We start from the raw sequence: 23,420 nt of genomic DNA, 5'->3' as shown, positions 1-23,420 counted from the left end.
CTGTACAAATCAGATTTATTATTCAATAAAGAAAAAAAATTCAAGTAAAGAAATTCACATTTTTTTTCTTTATTTTTCAATATCGCGATAAATATCGTACCGTGGACTTTTTATCGCGATATTATCGTACCGTGAGTTTTTGGTATCGTTACATCCCTATTCAAGGTTCTTACGGTCATTAAAAACCTGGAAAAGTCATGGAAATTCAAAATGCAAATTCCAGGCCTTGGAAAAGTTATGGAAAACAATATTTTTCCCAAAGTTTTGGAAAGTCATGGAAATGTAACTAAAGTGCATCAAATATAATTTATATTTTAGCTAAAATAGTGATACTATAATGATAATAAATACTGTATCGTGTAGTAATGAAACTTTAACTGACGAGGTATTTTTCTGGTGAGATTTTAGTTTGCGTGGAGAAGCTAGTAAGCCTACTATTTGATTTGTTTTACTGTAGATAGGCACAACATGTTTCAGACCTTAGTTTCCTGTTCCATGTTAAAATAAACCATTTTCAGTGGTACCGCTGAGAAAGAGTAATTGTTTTGTTCATGGAACTTTAGATAAAGGTCATGGAAAAGTCATTGAAAATCATTGGTGAAAAAGGGTATGAACCCTGCCTATTGTTTATACTTTTCTACTATAACTGCACAGCAAAAATAATACTAGCAGCAGAGAAAGAGGGATGCTGCTTGACTGCAGTGTGACAGAGATTGATCACAGGAAAATCAAATGAAAAAAGTCCTGCTGTTGTAGCTTTCTAACCTGCTAGCTCCTGAAGTTCATGTTCACAACTCCACCCACCCTATTTCCTGTTCCCCCTGCCTTTGGCAACACTCGCCTGGCCAATTTTGGACCGCAGCTAAACAGTGCTTGTCTCCTGCTCTTACGAAAAATAACTCACAATCCTTGCCTTCTCATTAGCGATTCTGACTAACCCTTTCCAACTCATTTGTAACCCTGAAACGCTGTAGTAGTTTAGTCGTCCAAAGTGCATCACTCATTACAGTTACTTCCTCCATAAACAAAAAATCGGACAGCCGACTTCTCTTCCTAATCCGGCTGATGTGAGAGCTCCAGGGTTACAGTAGGTAATTGTGCACTTCAGGCAACATTTCAGCGCTTCCTCTTAGCCGCAAGCACCATTCCTCCTAAGCTACTCCCAGACCACTTCTACCAAAACAATTGTAAAATTACAAGCTCGAGCCTCTGGCCCCCTTCGCCATCTCCAGCCAATTTCCAGCCCTCTTCCCTGTCTTCTCAGTTTCAGTCCTGACTGAAGCCTGACCTCCAGCCTCAGCTCTGTTGGCAGACGACCCCTCTGCTCGTGTGAAGTGTTAAATCCCTGAACTTTTGCTGTATTTCAACACCGCAGCAGAATGCTACAGCGAACACGTTCCTCCACTGTGGACTGACCAAAACTAACAACGCTTGTGAGAATGACTGAGTGAGTGGAGTGTGTGTGATGGAGAGTGAGACAGAAGGTCATGCTGGATATTTTTGCAGTGTGATTTGGCAAATGTCTGCATGTACGCATACCCCCACCTCTCCAAGCTCATTGCTTATTTTCATAAGCAGCACGCCGCAACCCAGGCCATCAAATCTTTTAGCTATGGGTGAAAAAAAGGATAATCAAACCAAACTGTAGCAGTGTTTTACAAAGAGGTTTATAATATAAGCTGTAGAGAACCGCAAAGATTGTTCTGGCCTCCAAAAAACACACTGTCAGCGGATGACGAGGGCGGATCAAAGCACAGGTTTCCCTCTCTGTCAACTTGGCTCCTTCTGAAGCAGACCTTGATACTCACCTCATCCCATGATACCCAAATACCTTGTGTGCTGTTCCATAAAACACTCAAGTCTCACGACTAGACAGTCCTTCCACACATAGCCTTTATTATGTACGCGCTTCATCACTTCATTTGGAGCCAATTTCCCTTAACTGAGGTGAAGGAAAGTAGCCCATAGGAAAGATATATTTTCTAATAATTATTGAACTTTTTACTTTATCAGCACTGGCAGCTCACTACCTACAAGCCATTCAATGTATTTCCTATCAAATAAAATATATGGACAATAATTGGCAGTGATAAATCTGGCTAAGTAAATGTTTTCAAGTACTGTACGTTTTGAAATACTTGTGCTTTAGTTAAGTGTTTCCATTTTCTGCTACTTAATACTTTTACTCCACTATATTTAATTGACATAATTAAAATGTTTCTGCAGTTTCAGATTCAGTATAGAATATGAATATAATATAATTATAAAACCAATAATATATGATACTAATACTTGTGTGTATTAGTTAAGCATGAAGATTGATAATTGCAATGAAGGACCTTAACTTGAAAGAGTATTACTGGTTACTTTTATATTGAATATATACCACTCCTCCTGGTGGTACTGGTCAACATATCAATACTTACATACTACCTTATCCAGAGTGTCTTTAAATGTACAATTCTTTGTAATTGTCAGCAGTCTACCTATTAGCGAGTTCTGCTATTTTACAATGGCAGGTATTTATTTTAGCACAAATAAAAAAAAAAAAAAAAAAAAAACCTTTACTATAGTTCAGTGTTGCTTTAAAATAATAGCTAAAATGTGTGCTTTCTATCTGAGAGTGAGATAAGATATTCTCATCCAACTCTTACAAATATATTTAAAATCTTTCCCAACATATCCAACCACTGCTATCAAATCAGTTTGGAAAAAGAGGAATGAGGGGATTTTTGGAGTTTGTATTGTTTCAAAAATCAAAGCACCACATCATAAAAAGCAGAAAGAGTTTACTCCAGTTTGTTGACCCCCTACGGTTGAGGTCTCCAGTGAATAACAATATACAGTGCACTGTTAGTTTGGTTCTGGGTGGCCTTAAGACCACATCCTCTCCCATCTCTCCTGAAACCAGAAGTCAGGGCTGGTCTCCCTGAGGTGGATCAGCGATGGATGTAATGTCCCTTTAACATTCAGAAATACTACAGTGGCCTTGTAAGGTCTACTGTATTTCAGAGGCCCTCTTGGGTGGAGATGTGTTTGAGTCTGAAACAAGTCGGTTGTTGAGGTGATGGATTCTCGGGGGGGTTTCTTTGAGCTTTCAGAGGTGGCGCTGACAGGCAGGTGATGAAAGGTCTGGCTGGTTGCTTTACCTCGAAAGATATTTTTCTTCATCTCTCACCCTTATGCCGGGAGAACTGAGGCTTTCTAACAGCGCTTTCAGATTGAATTCATGTGAAACTCATATGTGCCAGGTAGACTTTTTGAGAAGAAAAAAAGCTGACCACCATATAAAAATCATTCCATTCTTCATTCAGCACCCGACTCCTGCTGCTCTGCTTGTCCTCTCTTGCATTTCCCTCAGTGCTGACCTACATTTCTCAAGCCCTGAGAGAGCGAGTGCTGAAACGCGATATAAATGTAAGGCCAGGCGCATATGGGACTGATCAGGGATGCATTTCTTTGGTCAGAGCAATTCATGCTGCTTGCCCTTCACTGGCAGCCAAAACCATAGTGGCGCTCTGCCCAAGAGCCAGTGTTTGGATAACACTGTGTGCGTGTCTATTCATTCTCTTCTGTGTGTGTGTGTGTGTGTGTGTGTGTGTGTGTGTGTGTGTGTGTGTGTGTGTGTGTGTGTGTGTGTGTGTGTGTGGTGTGTGTGTGTGTGGTGTGTGTGTGTGTGTGTGTGTGTGTGTGGTGTGTGTGTGTGTGTGTGGTGTGTGTGTGTGTGTGGTGTGTGTGTGTGTTTGATTTCTCTCCCATGCATGCATAAGTATGTGTATGCTCGAAGCGAGGACCTTTCTGTCTGCCTCTATTTTGTTTGAATGGCTGCTGTGATACAAATGACAACGGCTGATGTATGAAACTGTTCCTGTGGTTACATTCAACGACCTGAAATTAATGTGTGCGTGTGTGCCAAAGAACATGCTGATTTCTTTGCCGAACTTTTAAATACGTGTGTGAATAATGTTCAAATCTGTAGCAAACTTCATGTAACAAAGGATATCTGTAATGCTGACACTGCTGACCTCGTTTTAAATTAACTTCTCTGGATTTATTTGAGCGGACAGATTTACATTCCAAGTTTTGCCACCTTATGCTATAGGCACTGTTGTTATGTCTGTATGTCAATTCACATCAGTCTCTACACTATGTAAAGAAATCACCATTTTCTTTCGTGTTTTCACTTGGTGCCATATGGTCTTAATCATTCTGAGTGACAGCTCAATGTGATAAAACAGTGCCCGTTTGTGATTTTTGTTAAAGAAATATAACATTAAATGTTTTACTTCCTGGCAGAGGATATGGCAGCATAATGATAAGCTATCATAACTGCAGTATTTCAGCATGGTTTAGGTTTTTTTTCCTAAGTAATTTCACTTTCTTTTCCATCCTCCATGTTGTAGGAGCTGCTCCCTGTTGTGCTGTCCTTCGAGCTTCCTGCCATCATGCAGTCGGACCCCAGCTCCCCCACCGTGCAGCACATCTCGCAGACATACAACCTCACCGTCTCCTTCAAGCCCTCGACCCGCCTCTACAGGGCCACCGGCGTGGTCCGCGGCTCGCAGAACAACACCAATGCTGTCAAGGTGAGGAGGGTCTCCAAGATGTGGTGTCATTACTGGATAGTTGAGTGAATAAGCAGTAACCAAAAATTTAAAAACCCATAAAAACAGAAAAGCATCAAATATTCACGTAATCTGAGCTAGTTTGCTTGATAAGTGTTGAAACGATGAATCAAGACAAGATTGTTGTCTAATACTGTTCTGTCATTGTAATCATTGTTTTGTGCATTATTATTATACAGTACATATAAGCCCATCATTTCAGTACATATTTACTATATGACTCACATGATTTTGTCATCAAATTATTTCGATATTGATGCTCTAGTTTCCGTTTTACAGTAAACCTCTATATGTTTAATGTTGCAATAATATCAACAATATAAATAATGTTTTTGTTCGGATGTTTCCCTTTAAATTGGACTGAGGTTATGAGGGGGGCAAATCACAAAAGTTGCAGTTTCAACATTCCCAAAAGCCAGTGTTGTGTCAAAATTGCTTGAACTGAGCCCTGACCTGTCATTTCAGCGTAACAACATTTGAATAAATACCCTCATTCTTCCCCAAACGTTTACATGGCGAGCCACAGACCAAAAAAAGGTTTCCAGAGCTGCCGCATGTCGAGGCCCACCAACACTGTCAGTGTTCCTCACTTTTCTTGCTTTAAGTGCCTCATTACTTTCAGCACCACAGGGGCACGAGAGTGCGGAGAGATGTTTGGTCGCTTAAACTGGACAGCTGCTGGTTCAGCTCTTGAAACACCACCAAGTCCAGAAGTCTCTCCTGAATTATTATTTTTTAGATTGTGATATTTCTTACTGTATTTCCAATCTGCATATTGTTAATGCATAAACCTAATGTATTATTTATGTATTGCATATACTCACAGATGCACTTCCTTAACATCTTAGTTGTGGCTAGTTAAAGCCTTCCAAGGATTATTTTAATAAAGTCGTCCATTATAGAGCCTCTGTTATCAATGTGGCACCCAGTTCTGTGCCAGCGAATGCATACATGCATCCCTGCATTTATGTATTCATGTACGCTACTGCACTTACATTTGGATTTGCACACTAGTGTACATTTAGGCACATTTTCTGTCTGGATTGGGAAGCATGCCAGATGAAGGCGAGTGTATTAGAGGAATATGTGCACTATGTCATGTGGTGGTGTGAGGCCCTTGGATTGCCCAAACCGCTGTGGATGCTGGCCACAGTGTGGATTCCCTTTGCACTCTGGAAATGACTTTCTTTACTGGGCCAAGTGATGTCGTGCAGAGGCATAGCAGAGACAGCGAGGAATGAGAGTGTTCAGCAGGCCAGCAGATGCAGTGGAAAATATAATAGTTTCCATGGGTTGGATAGAAAACACTGATCTGATGGGCTATATGCCCTACTGCTCGTCTTGGTAACTGAAAGTGTATGTGGTCTTTCCCACTATAGGCATGCACCCAAAATGATATAGAAAACTCACTTTTATATTGTATACTCCTCATACAAAATGAAAAATTGTTATAATCTGAATACATGGATGTTATAGTTGTCATGTAAAGTAGGATTGAATACACATTTACTTCTAATAATATCATGATTTTGAAGCCAAAATGATGTTTTTATCCAGAGTTTTTGTGAAGACATTAATAGTCCTGAGACAATGAAAGATACTGATATAGGTGAGGTTAGCATCTGGCTCAAAGCACCCTGTACCTATGCGTAGTTTAACAGACTGCTAGAAGGAATGTATAATGTATTTCTGTTACATTGCCTTGTTCCCTTGCTTCCCCAGAGGGGCACGGCTCTGCTGCTGGAGCACTTGGCGGGCGGCCTGGCGAGCACCATCTCAGTCACCACCCACCTGGACATCGCTCCCCAGCACCACCTCTTCATGAAGGGCCGCAATGGCAGCAACATCAAGCACATCACTCAGAGAACCGGAGCCCAGATCCACTTCCCCGACCCCAACAGCCCCCAGAAGAAATCCACAGTCTACATCCAGGGCACCATTGAATCAGTCTGCCTGGCACGGCAGTACCTCATGGTGTGTGTGCTTTCCTTCTTGACATCCACTGGTTGTAAATAATTACTTTAAATTGCTAAGCTTTGTTTTTCGGGGTTACGGATTGCATTGGTTTCTTTACACACATTCCACATGTTGTGTGGTAGCTATAATGGTGGCATTGTCTCGCTAACATCATCATGGTATGTGTGAATGATGCGTGGGTTTTGAGATGGCTTTTAGGAAGTAAACCATGAATGCCTTTGCGGCTTGGCGAGATTTTCTTGGTTCTGCTCGTGCTGCTGAAAGGTCCAGTTGTACAACAATCTGTAGCTGGCACACTATGCATGATTCTTAGCCACATACCTGCATGTGAGATGGACACACACATTTGCGTCAGCTTGGTTTAGGTTCTTAATGTCTTTGCTGTACAGATTATCCTTCTCAGTGTTGATGGTAATGGTTTGGCTTGCATGTATAGTATATTTTGGGGGATTTAAATTACACTGCCTGTAATTCAGAGGTTAGCACTTTGGAGTTTTTTGGACCAGTAGAAAGCGCATCACAATTACATTTCTGTGTGTTAAAAATGCACTGTGGTCATTCTTGTGTTGTTGCCTGTAACCACTGAGGCTACCCTTATCTGAATTACCGATTAAAATTGGATGTCTGTTTAAAAACTGTGCAACAGTGATGGCCGTTTAATTACCACTGGCTAAAAAACTTCTGCTGAGCTGTGGCATATAAGTGGTAAACAACTTTGGCTTTCTGTGTGGAGATCCATAATGTGGAGCGGTAATTCAGTTACAGAGGCCTTCTCTTTGTCTGCGGTCTCCCATTTGGCCCCAAGGACATTTAGCAAATGCCAAAGTTGTTGTAGTGGCTAAACATGACTTTCTCTTGGTGTGTACACACAAGAGGGAGACTCTCACTCTCTGTCTGAGTGAGGCTGTACAAAAAATGATTTATTTGAGAAGAGTTAGAGGGGGGAGGGGAAGCATAGGAAGCAGGGGATGGGAGATGAAGTTGAGAAATGGAGGGGGAAAGGAGTAGGGGAGTAGCTGTGAATGCACTAGAGAGGAGTCCTGCTCTCAGTTGCGTGATTTGGCCTCTTCCAGCCAGACTGTAGATTACAGCTTCAATCTCAGGTCCTGTCAGAGCCAGCCTGGCCTCTATACTCGGTTGCTAATTACACCCACTCACAACAGGAACGCCGGCCAGCACTCGGCCCAAAATATAGATGTCTGTGGTGCTTGTGGTGGTGATCATGCAAAACAGATTGCTCTTTGCGGAATTTCCCAAACGCTGTGTGGGATGAACTCAGCAGTGGATCTTGTATTTATTGGTATGCCTAACATATAGGTCTACAAATGGTATAATATAATAAGGAAATATACTGTAATGAGAAATAGCTTATATTACAGGGTCAGGCCCGGAAAGATATAACTCTGCGGCTGACATGAGAAAATAATGGTTTTGTTGCTCATGTACTTTAATTTTGTGTTTCCTCCGCAGGGCTGCTTGCCTCTGGTATTAATGTTTGACATTAAAGAGGACATTGAGGTGGAGCCCCAGTGTATCACAGCGCTAATGGAGCAGCTGGATGTCTTCATCAGTATCAAACCAAAGCCAAAACAGCCCAGCAAGGTATGACTCCAGGATTATGCTCCAACTGCATGGAGGGTTTAGGGGGATTTTCCACCAAGGGTTTATCTGTAGAGATGTTGATTTCAGTCTGTCACTCAGAGTGAAAGGTCTGAACGACTATTAGATGGATTGCTTTGCACAGGCATTAATCATGCCCTGAGGATGCGTTCTAATAACATTGGGGATTCCCTTTACATTCCATGTTGAGTCTTCCGCAGATGTCATTTTAAATGCGTCATATATACGTTTATTTTAAGTTGTTTCTATAGAGACAAGAATATAGCACTGACCTTGGCATATCACTGCATTTAAAGCTAGTTTGCCATGCCACTGTTTAGATGGGTTTTTAACAACAAAAAGTCAGCTAGTTAGCATGGCTGCAAACTCTTTTTTAAATTAAAATTGGCCTTAAATATAAGTTTGTTTCTCTGTACAGTGTAATACTTACTAAGCATTTTCAGTTGGATTAAAAAGCATATTTGATGAGCGAGAAAAGTGTGATGAATTGCCAGTTTCCAATGTTGCGCTGAAATAAAACAGGTTAGTAGCTTATAATGGGGAAGATATTTGAAATGATATAATCCTGTTGAAACTAACCTTACATTTTAGAAGTAAACATATCCTAGCTCTTCACCCTGAGAAAAACCTAGCTGCTGTCTTGCTTGTCCAAAAGCTGGCAGAGAAAGAGGAAAAAAGTCTGCCAACGAACAACTAAGCATCTGTTCTATTGGAGATTTACTCTACTGCAAATGTCACAGCATGACATTGAAATAAATCAAAGATCACCCTGTCATATTTCAACGCTCTTTAATGAAATTTAAAAGGAAAAACGGAACCTTATACCAAAGGAAATCCTGCCATACCAACACTGAGAAGAGTTTTGGCAAACCTACACTTGCCACAGTGGGAATCCCAGGCTGCATGTTTCTGGGAACACTAAATCTTTCTGTCTTTATTCCCACTGAAAAATAACCGTCTTGTTTTGCGTGTTTTCATCTTAATTAAGTGGTGAATTGGTGGTACGCGCATTCACATTTCATTAAATAAAACTGAATTACTTAAATACTTTTATCATTTCCATATTGTGATAAAGCAGCAACTGTGGTGCACCTGTGTTCAATTTAAAGCCACCCTCTGATGGTCTAATGTTGTTCAATACATATTATACCTAATCATATTTCATAACTTGGCCTGTAGTGCCCAAACCAGACAGGCCTGTAGGGACTGATGTGGAGGTGCCAGAGTAAACACCGACCCAGCCCAGATCCTCTTAAGAACCCTTCACTTAAACATTTTCACAAGGTGACAGCAGTAATCCAAAAGGCTGTCCAAATGCGTGCCAGAGTCTCCGTGCTCCCAGCACTTTGGCAGCCCCTTAAAGGAGGGTGTGTGTGTGTGTGTGTGTGTGTGTGTGTGTGTGTGTGTGTGTGTGTGTGTGTGTGTGTGTGTGTGTGTGTGTGTGTGTGTGTGTTGTGTGTGTGTGTGTGTGTGTGTGTGTGTGTGTGTGTGTGTGTGTGTGTGTGTGTGTGTGTGTGTGTGTGTGTGTGTGTGTGTGTGTGTGTTTCAGAGAGACTGATCATAATTACAATCCATTTTTCAACGCTGGCAAAACAAAAACATGGCATGATTTGTGCTCACGTTTATTTGTATGTAATGTTTATTGAGGGTGAGGTTTCTACTCATGTGGAAAATGTAGAAGTCATTTCATTTCAACTTTTTTGTTCGTGTTTTATTCAGTTTTTTCGAATGGTTTACAGATCATACTGCCGCACACTGACAAAACAAAAATGCTCAATAAATGAAGCGATAACAACTTAAACCGAAATCTAACAATAAAGCTTAAACCACTTCAATGAAAACAATAAATTAAAGAGATTAAAATATTTGTTTTAACCACAACACACTACTGTGGTGAGAATTGAGAAACCATGCATACAATGATTCAGTCATTTCTCTCACTGATTCAAATCCTTCCTGTTTATAATTATTCAATACTGATTAAATGCCGCCTTGTATAATAGTCATTGATTATCTGTCTCATATTCTCTTCACTGGTATCAATTAGCGGAATATGATTTGTTATGCTATTAATTCAGGAGCACTTTAGCTCCCATGTCTCCTTCTCTCCCCCACACTGCCTCAATGTTTATCCTTTCAATCTCTCCTCATTCCCTCTTCCTTCCTCCCCTTAATGTTTGACTCCCCAACATCCTCCATTTCTCTTTTGCCAACATTCCCCGCCATATCAATCTCCGCCTCCTCCCCTGTTTTTCCTTTTCTCCTTCTCTTTTCCCCCCTCGCTCCATCCTATTCTCCTCTTTACTTCCTTGTCCACTACACCTGTCTTTTATTCTTTATTCATCATCTATTTCTTCTCCCTCTCAGTCGGTGATAGTCAAGAGTGTGGAGAGGAATGCGGTGAACATGTACGAAGCCCGAAAATTCCTCCTGGGTCTGGAGTGCAACGGGGTGATGTCCTCCTCTCCCTCTGTGGCATTGAATCCCGCCACCAACCTCCCGTCCCTCATCTGTCCCGTCGGCCTGGACATCCTGGCCTCAGCTGGCCTGGGGCTGAGCAATCTGGGTAATGACACTTCCTAACTTGTTAATAGATTGCTACTTGAGTTTCTCCTACTTTTTCCACGGAGGCCGGAAAAGATAAACTAGTGAGGAAAGATAAGAAGTGGCCCCATCTTTTTGTCCTTGCAAGAAATGCATTACAGATGAACTGTCTTTGTATGGGAAGTATTGTCCTCATACATCATTGTCGTTCACAGGTGTACCAGAAACACACACACATCCATTTTAGAAATCTGTGAGGCAGATCTCCTCAAAGCCTGTTATCGCCTGGTTAACACAAGTCGTTTTTAAAATGGAAGGTTAAAAGATCCTCTTAACATGTACATAAATCACAACCGATGGGGTTTAGCATTATCATCTGTATGTGCTTTACAGTAGGAGATGTCTGCAGGACTGAGCTCACTATGATGGTATGAATTTTATTCCAAGAAATAAGTACCACCACGTGTGCAAATCTTTGATCAGCCAACCATCTCAAAATAACCTTGATACAAATGTAGTTGCATCCGCTGTGAATGAATTACAAAACCATGAATCATAGGATGACGAACGGTTATAACTCACGTAGGAGTTTGTTTGTGTGCAGCGCTGACCTCAACATGAAGACGCAGAGTTCAGCTGGGAACTGCATTTTTTGTAATTTGATTCCAGTATAAGTAGTTATACTGTATACGATGAATATTTATCTCAAGTTATCTGCTTTCAGTTTTCATATGATGCGTGTTTTTTGGCCAGACTTTCAAAACATGGAAATGAGGACGTGATGAATTATGCATCAAGGCAGTAGGAGCAGAAGATAGAGGAATAAGCGGACAGGAAGTAGCTCATGGCACATGCCAGCAATAGATCCATCACTTTTTATCTGTTTGAAGATAAAATGTTTGTTTTGTATATCTTTACCATCAAATGCGAGCCAGAGCAACTCTACATTCTGTGACTTAGGAATTTCCTTTCGATGTTTGAGAGAATATGAGTTTAATATCGTCAATATTATCTTTGTTTCTTTTTATTAATGTAATGTCTGCAGCCATGAGGTTATACGTATGTAGGGCATATGGGGTGAGTAGGCACTGATATTAGATCTTTAATCGTGTTGAGGGTTTTCTTGAAATCAACGATTTTTTACAGGAGTTTGGCACGTTTTGTCAGATTTTATGACCTTGCGTGCTGGTATTTTATGATACTGTTCAAATAACCTTTATTTTATGTCCTTCAAATCCCCATTTACTGTGGTAGGAAAATTAAATAGATATACAATTGGCAACAAAAACAACAATGTGCCATGCATTCCCAGTACAGTAGGTTTCTCGCCATCTCGTTTAAACCCAGGGGCCCGTGGAGAAGCTGTGGACGACCACATCCTTGCCTTTAGTAATTGCTACATGCTTCTTTTCCTCAGATTACAGGCGAGAAAGCCAGAAGAAGCCGTGGCCTTATTCCTGGAGCCAAACTAGCCCTTTGTTAAAGCCACAGACCTGCTTCTTTCTGTTTTCTTACACTGTGTTTGGGTCGAGACACCGAGCACCACATTGTTGGTGCTCTCAATAACATGGGTTTTTTGGGCATGAGGACACGCACGATATATACTTTCGCATCCTTGTAGAAATCTAAGAAATTCCTTCCCTCGTCTGCTTGATGACAGTTTGATGGAATTCCTGTTAAATAGCTGGGAAACCGCGATTATTTTTTCGAAGGACGTATTGTAACATGTGATTAGCTTGAAAAATGTCTCTGTGCTTTCACAGGACCCACCACTGATTTATTCATCTCCCCTTTCTCCCCTTGCTTTCTGTTCTCCTCAGGTTTCCTTGGTGCGGCGGCCCACTCCTTGGTCAACTCTGGTGCACCAAACGCCCTCCTCAACAGCCTGAACTCCTCCATGAGCCCCCTGCAGCCCCCGAGCCCCAGCACCCCCACACACTCCCCCTCTCTCTGGGCCAGCTCGCTCACCAGCACCCAAGGTTTGTATAAGATGTGTATAAATCTGCATGGATGTTTCCCATTTGCCCAACTGTTCACTGTGAGTCAGTCTTCGTCCATTTGTTTGAATTACTCTTATATTAAGGTGGAAATACTCAAATCACAAATATAACTTCAATAATTGATATTGTTTTATTTTATTTCATATTGTTAGATAGATAGACAATAGGCAGTCATGTACGGTATCAATGATTATCATACACCTATCCCTTGTACAAATCTTAACGTTTTAATGGTTAATGTAACATTCTGCACCGCTTATGTTTGTCAGGCTTCTCCTCTCAGCTGATGCTGCACCCTGCGGCCCAGGCCACGCTGAACAGCATCCTGCTGTCAGGCGTTCAGGGTTACACACAGAATACACCTTCCCCCCCACCTGGCCTCGCCCCCATAGACAAACAGTCCAACGGGGTCCCTGACTGCAAGGGCTCCTGCACGCTTAATGGACATGTCAAGGTTGGCTCCTTTATTCCCTGTATGAGGCAATATTATTTTTCACTTTTTTGTTCAGTAAATCTCATTTGTCGTGTATGTATTTTGCTCCGTATGTTTATGTCCATGTGTGCATTCGTGTATAGCATGCTAGCTCAGTCTATGGGAGGATAGCAACTGCGTCAATTGCAGAAACCGTTTTGAGTCCGGCGCCATGTGACTCCGTCCAGGAGGCCAGCGGACACAATCCCTCAGAACCGCGGTCCAGCAAGTCCAGCCCAGATGAAGGTATTCCTCTTAAGCAACTCTGAACCAACCAACTAATAATAATATGTGGTTGTTGCATTTTTTTGCTCTTATTTTATATAAAAAATTATATTCTTTTATATCAGAATATTTTCAGAAAACTAAAGTAGGTGTGATATTGTTTGTGCTAAAATAACTTAATCTAAAGGTTTTGAGTCACCCGCCCCTGTTGCCAAAGCCCCCGTGCAGCTGTTCAAACCACAAAACATGTGTAAAACATTTTAGTGCATGGACACACATTAGTCTGCGTCCGTTGTGAGTATATTTAAAGATTATATTTAGACCTTAAGAATGCAGAAGTTAGTGAAAGCACATGTAGTTCTATCTTATCTGATAATCACCTCTATCCACAATATGAAACCTTTCCTGTTCTTATGCAGGCAGTAACCACACGCCTATCACCTGTAAATGTCTTAATAACTAAGTGACCGCCAGTATATCTCTTAAGAAGTTATTTGTAACATTCTACTTATAGAAGAGTCTTGCCCACTTCTGTCAGTAAAATCTTGTGATTTATGTGTGAGTTTAACCTTGGGCTGACAACATTTTTGAGCTGTCAACATTTTTGACTCTGCTCGATCGTGCAGACTTTACATAAATGTCCAATATACGCTTTTCCACTTGAGATGTATGTAACCCTTAAACCCACTAAGAGAGAAGTTCCTTGAATTAACTTTTTTCAATTTCTCTGTGCTGTTCTCCTAACCTCATTCTCCCTCCGACTACATGTATTGAGTTGGAACGGAGACGGGTGAACTGCTGGTCTCCTAGTGGTTCAGAAAGGCCCTCATTGCCTCCGTGTCTTACACTCGCGGTTTTCCCCTCAAACTTTCCCTCTCACGCGTCTCGTTTTTCCACGCTGTTTTCTGAGCTGGTCCTCCCCCAATGCGGTGTGTCCCGGTAAGGTTTCCTCCCCCTCCCTTTCCTCCCCCTGTGTCCCAGAATGTGTTTGGACTGGCTCGCCCAGTCCGACTCCAATCCGCTCTGTGGAATGAGGGAGTGCAGGGGGAACCGTTAAAACATTAAACCCCAGAGAGCCTTGTTAGATTGACTGACATCATATTATTTTACACTGTGCAGTACATCATGCACATTCAGCACACACCCACATCCTGTTACACAGAGTCAATTGGTGGGGGAGGGGTTAGGGACCACTGTAATTACAGCTGCTGTGTTTTTAATTAATCCAGGATCCAACTGGGACCTGTGACACTTAAACACATGAAGACGTACATATGCCCACCAAGCTACACACACTCCTCTGAATCACTCATCACTCAGAACAGACTCACACTGTATCGAATGATGTTTTTCTTATTTTACATTTGAAGTTTCACATTATGACTTCCCTTATACAGTAAGAATAAATACTCAATTGGAATACAGTATTTCATCGGATTCAATTAGTATTTGTTTATTAAATCAACTATTACAAATATGTTTGCAAATATATTTTCGCCAGCGCATGCCTCGCTTCTGTGTGCGTCAAGCGGGGGAGCAAACATTTATTTGACAGTAGTGAAAACTTTTTTAGATAAAACCATGTGAGCTTTGGAAGTTTTTTCAGTACATTTCAATTTTAGAGTTATTGGAAACAATCACACAATTTAAAGCATGCTATCCGGTCACTACTGGAATGTAATTAATGTAATACAATACTAATGATTTTATTAAAGCCTGATTGTAACACTAGCACCGAGTTAAGTACTGAACACAGAAATATTTAAATCAATCAGTTCCAATCAGACCTCTCTACTATAAGTAACCGTGGGTTACATGATCTTTAGATGCAACTGTGTAGAAATACTGGGTTTAAATAGAAGGAAAAATGCTGCGCAGCATTTAAATGTTGATTTCGGATTGTTTTGTCAACGGTGGCAAAAGTGCTTGGCAAACATTTTTTTTAAATAGATGAAAAAAGTATTAAGCTATAGTTGTCATAGGACTTTGTATCTTACATTATTTTTTTATATTAAAGTATGTTTTGTTTCCTTCAGGCTCTGACACATTTGTGGAAGTGGGCATGCCCAGAAGCCCCTCTCACTCAGCCAATGGGAATGAGCTGAAACAGATGCTGGCTTCCTGTAAGACATCATCAGGGAAAAGACAGGCGGTGGAGCTACTGCAGGGCACCAAGAACTCCCATCTACAGTATGTCTGAATATAGAGAGCATTTACAGCTTGGAGTGTTGCTTTTTAGCATCTTCTCTACGAAATTGCACTTATTAGAATCAAACCAAGCATACTTTGTATTTTAGTCTCACAAAACCAGTGCCACATGCACCCTGAAATGAATCAACATGCAGGCTGTTCCAACCAGGAAACATGTGTAAAACATTTCAGTGAATTCAGACTTCAAATGTAGTATAGACACACATTAGTCTGCATCTGTTGTGAGTATGTTCAAAGATTATATTCAGCCACTAAGAATGCAGAGGCTAGTGAAAGCCAATGTAGCTCCTAGCTTATCTGCTGATCACCTCCTATCCCAAATATCAAGGCTATCATGTTCTTATGAAAGCGGAGCACCCACATGCCTATCATAACAAACAAAAGATGACACAAAGTGACAGAAAAGGTTATTTGTTTCTTATACATAGAGATTTAGGAGTATGGGCTGTTATATTGACTTGGTTACACACACTCACCCCGGATAGGATAGGATAATCAACTGTATCCCAATAATGAAAACTAGAACGCTCTAAAACCTGATGACCCGGGAGCTTTAATAGCCTTAGTGATAATGTGAGGAGATGATGAGATGAAGGACTAGATTTTCCTCATTCTCTGATACAATAATCCTGTGTAATCCCCCCAGCTCTGACTGTCTGCTCTCGGACGCTGAGTCCAGCTCGTCGGACAGCCCTGTGGCCGATAAGAGAGCGCCGGGCAGCGAGCGGGCGGCCGAGAGGGCGGCGCAGCAGAACGAGAGAGAGAGAATCAGACTGGGACCACAGACATCCTTCCCCAACATGCAGGTATACACACATCAAACACACGCAGCAGAAATAAAGAGTTATGGGGTATAAAAAGTAATCAAGGAATAAAACCTTCTGCTCTCTTCTCAGGAATTTGACTATGAACAGAAAAAGCTCTTGGCAACTAAAGGTAAGTTGACATTTGTGTCAAATAGTACAATGTGATTAGTAATGACTGGATGGGCCTTGTGTGAAGACAGAACACAGAAGGTACATTTACATTGTTACAGCAGAAAAGAGCCAAAGACAGCTTAATGTTACCTAAAGCATGCATACAAAAGTATTAAAGATAAAAAGAAGTTACACATTTTACAAAATACACACCCTGTAACAGTTCTGAGGATTTAGCAGCCATATATATATATATATATATCCTGTGTATATATAGCTAAATGGTAGTGGTTCTATTTTTTAAACTCACTAAACCAAAATAAGTTAACATTCCTAGGCTTCCAAAGATGCTCTGTGAATTATGTATAAGTTTGTAAAAAAACTGTTTCCTGGAAAAGACACAAACGGCTGAAAACTGTAGCTTTCCCCCTGCAGCTCTCCCCTGTGTCTTAACTTCTTTGAGTTGCTTTGCTGTGTAGGCAGTTGTTGCTAAAGCTGGAAAATAAAGTTTTTTCTGCAGGATTTTCTGGCATTTGATCAGGCTTTCACCATCTGGGACTTGCATGAGCATTTGGTGCCAATAGGAACACCCTCTCTCTGTAATGACCAAATGTCAGGGTCATGGGCAACATTTTCTTAAGACAGAAAACAGAGCTCATCGGAGGTGTAGAAGTTTAGTTTTTCTCAGACCACTTTAATTACAGTATGCTGAAAGGGTATTATGGAATGTTTTGCCCATTGACGCCAGAAAGACTTCCTACCTAATATTTGTATTGATACAAAAAGTGTAAGCAGTCTATACTGTGCAACATGGACAGCATTGAAATGCTTAAAAGCATACAGTGAATTCAGGATAGATTTACAAAACATATTATTTTGTGTTATATCTTTTTATTGTATCACAATATGTCTGTTTTCACACAGCTATGTTAAAGAAGCCCGTGGTGACCGAGGTGCGGACCCCCACCAACACCTGGAGTGGTCTGGGCTTCTCAAAGTCCATGCCAGCCGAGACCATCAAGGAGCTCCGGAGAGCCAATCACGTTTCTTACAAGCCCAGCATGAGCACCACCTTCGAGGTGAGACTCACAGACAGGCAGTGTTTACTGTTCTCTTCATCTCGTAGATTTGATTTGTCTTACCTTATACAATTTAGGTATATGTTGTTGTGCCCCTTCATGAGATGCAGTGTAGTCACTCGGAACTCTTGGTTTGAATTGTCTTCCTTTTATTCTCTCTCTTAGGATTCCCCGCTGTCCTTGTCTCGATCCAACAGCCGGGAAGGCCTCGGGAACGGCAGCGACTCTGAGAACTGGCGAGACAGGATTGGGGGCTTGAGCGGCCTGCCGGGTCACCCCGAGTTCCCCCTCGCTGTCAGCAGCCCCAAGAGGAAGCAGAACAAATCTGGTTAGTACTTTTTGTGTTCATGCTAATATGCCAAACGTGCACATCAGGCATTGCAAACCGTGTAAGCGTCCTCTGCTTAGAGCAGACATGTCAAAGTCAAGGCCCGTGGGCCACTTCCGGCCCGCGGTACAATTATATCCGGCCCGCGAGATAATATATCTAATGTCATAATCATCATATAACAACTGGCCCGCCGGTGCGCAAACCGCTGATACTGACGTCACAGGCGCGGGAGATTCACCTTCTCTTTCTATTGTACTCATCACAGGCCATACTTGCCAACCCTCCCGATTTCATTGCCCTCTCCCAGTTTCCTCCCGGGGTCATATTTCTCCCTCATTTCTCCCGATTTCTGACTAAATCAGATTTACGCAGGACTGTTTCCACTCGGACTGTAATACAGCTACACCATTGTTTGGTTTCCATGGTAGCGCGTCTCTTTAGCAGCGCGCGCAACTCAAAGTCTGAGAGGGTGAGGAAGATAGTCACAGAAAACGGAACAAGAATCGACAACACGACCCTCTGCTCACTCCTTTCCTGTAGCCCACACATATGCTCCATCAAGGATGGTGCTACAGGCCGCAAGGCAGTGCACTTACCACTACAATAAGCATGTTAATGTTAATCTAATACAGCTACGGCGATGATCCTCCAGCTTCAGGGGCAGGGCCGTGTCATTACGGACATGTATGACGCAATGAGAGCACAAACAAAGCTGCGCCTATGGGAGACTCAAATGCAGCAAGGAAACTTTGGACACTTTCCGTGTTGCCAAGCGATGTGTCCACCGCTGTTCTCCCGACTGCGCACTTTGCTGCTAAACTGAGCGCACTTGGCACGGAGTTCAAACGGAGATTTGCCGACTTTGCAGCTCAGAGATGTAAATTTGAACTGCTCGTTTGAACCCGTTTGCAGTTGACGTGGACAGTGCACCTGTGAACATCCAAATGGAGCTGATTGACCTCCAGTGTAATGACACTCAAGGCAAAGTATCACTCTGTGGGCGCTGCACAGTTTCCAAGCTTCCTCCCTGAAACCATGCCTCAACTCCGCCTTCATGCCGCTCAAATGCTCTGCGTGTTTGGAAGCACATACCTGTGTGAGCAGCTTTTCTCTGTAATGAAGATGAACAAAAGCCCCCACAGGAGTCGTCTCTCAGATGCACACCTTCACTCCATCCCGAGGGTTTCCACAGCACCGAACTTAGCCCCAGACATTAACGAACTGGCAGCCAAGAAAAGATGCCAAATATCTGGCTCATGTGCATAAACTTTGGCATTTACATGTACCAACTGCTTTTGTATCGTGCACCTTTAATCTACAACTGTTACTGGTCAAACTAATACAGCACTGTGCTGTCCTCTTCTTATTATTCTTTGTTCTACCTTTAGAAAAAACAGCAACCTACTATATTTTATGCCTTTTGAGTATTTCCTTTATGTTTAATCTGAAAATAAAACGTTATTTTGCATAGTAGCTTGCTGTTTAGTTTGTTCCTCAAGTCATGAACATTTACAGTTTTCAGTATTTCATTTAGGTTAACAGTAATTACTGTATCAAACTCAATCTATTTGTACAGTAATTTGTTACAGTGTACCTTAATATGTATTTGATAAATATTCACTTTATCCAATACCCTTTTCAATAAATGTTCCCCTGTTTGGCCCTCGACGTACTCCCAGTTTTTAATTTTGGCCCTCTCTGTGATTGAGTTTGACACTCCTGGCTTACAGCAACAGAATATGTTATTGCAGTTTTGGCATTGATGGGAAAAATAGTTTCACAGAGAGACTCCAAAGAGTCAGGTGAAAAGGTCAGGTTTTTCCTTTTATTTTGAGTTTGATAACTGAACTATTCAGTATGAGCACCCTAATGGTTTCACTGATTCATGTACCTCTGTCAGTCCTTTGTTGTACTATTTGTTAAGTTTAGGTTTTGCGTTTTACCAACCTAGGATAACAGGAGATGTATTAGTCTCATCGATCTAAAGTTGCAGCATATTAAATATTGTTTCTAGACTTATACATAGGTCTACATTTGTTTACTAATTTAAATGGTGGGATTACTTTTTGCTAAACTTTCTTTGTTTCATTGTGTGACTCAAAATGCGATTGCTGAGGTGTTGATAAATCATTTCTGCTTCTCTGCTAACTTCCATATTATCATTGTGTTTTTCTCATGTTTCCCTCAATCCCCTGATGGACAGCTGCAGAGCATTACCTCAGCAGCAGCAGCAGCTACATGGACTGCATCTCCTCTGTGACCGGCAGCAACGGCTGCAGCCTGAACTCCTCTGTGAAGGGCTCCGACCTGCCGGAGCTCTTCAGCAAACTGGGCCTGGGGAAGTACACGGACATCTTCCAGCAACAGGAGGTACTGTCGACCGAACACCCAATTTGTACAGTGTTATTACATTACATTGCATTTAGCTGACGCTTTTATCCAAAGCGACTTACAATAAGTGCATTCGACCAACAAAATACAAACTTGAAGAAAACAGAATCTTATAAGTACATCAGGTTTCATAGAGCAAAAACATTTCAAGTGCTACTCAACTGGCTATATATAAGCCAGTCCTTTGTTAGTATATAAGTGCTTTGTTAATAGTTCTATCGCTCGAGGTAGAGTCGAAAGAGATGAGTTTTCAGTCTGCGCCGGAAGGTGTGTAAGCTTTCTGCGGTCCTGATGTCAATGGGGAGCTCATTCCACCATTTTGGAGCCAGGATAGCAAACCCACGTGTTTTTGCTGATGGGAACTTGGGTCCCCTTCGCAGTGAGGGTGCAGCGAGCCGTTTGGCTGATGCAGAGCGTAGTGCACGTCCTGGGGTGTACGGTTTAACCATGACCTGGATGTATGTTATGATTTGAACCAATGCCATCTTCCAAAAAGGCAAAGATATTCCGGTGTTTTTCAGCCTCTCTAGCAAGCTAGGGGTCTCAGTCCACAATTAGATAGAGTGCTATGAAATTTGCTACAGCAGAATTTCCCATTACATTTGCACATTTTATTGGAAAGGTTACCCTTCCTCCTGCTTCTAGAGCAGGGGTAGGGAACATTTTTTCTCTCAAGGGCCATTTCAATTGTTTCAACATCCTCCGAGGGCCGTACAAATGATTGACCTCTGCTTAAAAATACTAAAATCACAGCCCATTCATTTGGCCTTTCTTTCATGCTGTGCAAAGAAAAAGCAACCTCTTAATCCAGATATCTCACCATGACTCGCGCATGCACGCACGTGCACGGTTGTGGCATGACCACCAAAACAGGAAGATATGGACACAGGATGTGGGCAAATGTATTTAGTTTCCCATCCATGTGAACATGATTTAAGTGAGGGGGGGGGCTAACCTCCTCTACGGGGGTCCCCCCCCCCGGATATGGCATGCTCCACCGGGAAGATTTTTTTTTAAATGTTGAATATAAAAGCATCAATCTGGTGCACTTTGAGAGCAACTTGATCTATGGATACATCTCTCAACACATATGAAACAGAACTGTAAGCAGATTTTATTTTTCTTTATGGATATTTTACAAATCACTCCCCTTTCAAACTGTATTCTTGTTTATTAATAACAACTTTTTTTACTGTCATATAGTATTTCATACCTGTTTACTTTATTCTCTTATTTTGTTATAACTATAATGATCATATAAAGATGTGCCTTTACCTCACTGGTTGGAGAAAAAGCTTCTTATATTCGTTAGCATAACTAGCTAACCAGATGCTAATAACAACAAAGTTATTGACTGTATGATCAGTATGACAGATGAACAGATCGCCACTGGGCTTTCAACTAAAGACACAGCCACGCAGAAACTGCGGCATGTGTACGGCTCCTTATGGGTACTGCAATTTCTGAAGTGACGGAGCGACGTTCTGGTGCTCTCCGTCAGCACTACACCGCTGTCAGACGAGACATATACCACGTGATGACATGTTAGGCTCGTGTTGTGTTCAAGGACCCTAACCTTGGCCAGGAAAAACAGGCACTCGCTTGTTTAATTCTTTTGCGGTCTAGATTTCTTTAATTGTTTTCTTTTTTGCATGTGTTTATAAATTACCTCGAGGGCCGTACCAAATGGTCTCGCGGTCTGTATACGGCCCGGGGGCCGGAGGTTCCCCACCCCTGGTCGAGAGTGCATTGCCCTCTTGAACTCTTAATCTCACTCAGTGCAGAACGTTGCATTATACTGTAATGTTTAAATGAATGTATCATACTGTAAATCTTACAGAAATGTATGATTAGAAAGAAATTAAGGAATGTGCTAGAATGGGTTTGCCATAATTGATGCTGTAATAAAATGACTCATCATGGTATTTTTAGGGTTGCAAAACAACATGAATTTGCCAAATTTGGGAAATAGTAGTGTTAAATGGACTTATTGCTGCTTCCAGATCGACCTCCAGACGTTCCTGACTCTAACGGACCAGGACCTGAAGGAACTGGGCATCACCACCTTCGGAGCCCGCAGGAAAATGCTGCTCGCCATCTCAGGTACCCACAATCGCACAAAATACACTAAGTATAAACACGTGTACAAAACACAATCGTGTATACAATGTGACTAAAAGGGCACATGCAGAAGCGGTATGCTTATATATGACTATCCTAACATTGTTATTAATTTAAGCTACCCAGAACATTGTTATTTTAGAAAATTCTAAATAATAGAATTTGAATTGGCACTCAATTGTTTTGAGTGCCACAAAATAGCTTCATAATCCCTTTTTATTCAAACCAAAAGCAAATTACACGGCGTTTAAATCATGTTAACATTATTTTAGCCTATTCTATGGTTGAAAATACACACATCTATACAGTCTGGCAGTGACTTTGTTTTAGGTCTGACAATTATTTGCCTTTTTTAATATACTGAACTTATATTTATTTTATAGTCAAAGATGTAAAAATAGTGTGTGTTCGTGTCCTGCATAGCGCCCCTTTTGCCTGTTTTTCTCTGTTATCAACTGTCTGGCACAACCACAATTGAAAGGAAAATACAGTGCAGAGAAGCCTGCATGAGACCAGCTCTGTGGGGAAACGTTTCCTTTTTTGGTTGCTGATAAGCACTGATAGCAGCTGGAGTCACATCCTCCCGGCTCCTGCTGGAGGCACTTCACACAAATTGGCTTATGTGTTTCATTAATGTTCCTATTTTGTCTGTCGCTGCAACGAGCGGGAGTGGAGCCCAGCTGTGAGGAAGGCTCCAACTGACAGAGGTCATCAATACTGCCAAGCGGTAGATCTGAAAGCTATTGGTGGCCTTTGTTATTGGCAGACTAGTAGAGAAATACAATGTGGAATGTTGTAACTCATTTATCTGTAATGATACAAGAGAACCAATGCAGTCATTTACACCAGTAGGAATGAATGGGATTAGGGCTCATTCTTCTCAGATGAGTGTGTTGGTGTGCCTGCA

General features: G+C 41.6%; 1 protein-coding gene across 1 annotated transcript in view; it reads left to right on the top strand.

The window, feature by feature from the left end:
- LOC117459714 (protein bicaudal C homolog 1-like) overlaps positions 1–23,420 on the top strand; it is a 58,733-nt gene that overhangs the window by 31,498 nt on the left and 3,815 nt on the right. The window contains exons 7-20 of the mRNA XM_034100797.2: positions 4,404–4,586; positions 6,348–6,599; positions 8,073–8,204; positions 10,590–10,788; positions 12,587–12,745; positions 13,036–13,220; positions 13,343–13,484; positions 15,500–15,653; positions 16,321–16,480; positions 16,571–16,610; positions 17,516–17,670; positions 17,836–17,998; positions 20,205–20,371; positions 22,396–22,495. Coding sequence (XP_033956688.1) covers positions 4,404–4,586; positions 6,348–6,599; positions 8,073–8,204; positions 10,590–10,788; positions 12,587–12,745; positions 13,036–13,220; positions 13,343–13,484; positions 15,500–15,653; positions 16,321–16,480; positions 16,571–16,610; positions 17,516–17,670; positions 17,836–17,998; positions 20,205–20,371; positions 22,396–22,495 — 2,191 coding nt within the window. The remainder of the gene's footprint in view (positions 1–4,403; positions 4,587–6,347; positions 6,600–8,072; positions 8,205–10,589; positions 10,789–12,586; positions 12,746–13,035; positions 13,221–13,342; positions 13,485–15,499; positions 15,654–16,320; positions 16,481–16,570; positions 16,611–17,515; positions 17,671–17,835; positions 17,999–20,204; positions 20,372–22,395; positions 22,496–23,420) is intronic.

This window comes from Pseudochaenichthys georgianus, chromosome 15, assembly GCF_902827115.2.
Source record: "Pseudochaenichthys georgianus chromosome 15, fPseGeo1.2, whole genome shotgun sequence".
Taxonomy (NCBI): domain Eukaryota; kingdom Metazoa; phylum Chordata; class Actinopteri; order Perciformes; family Channichthyidae; genus Pseudochaenichthys; species Pseudochaenichthys georgianus.
The sequence above is the reverse complement of the archived record's forward strand: the minus strand, read 5'-3'. Positions and strand labels throughout refer to the sequence as shown.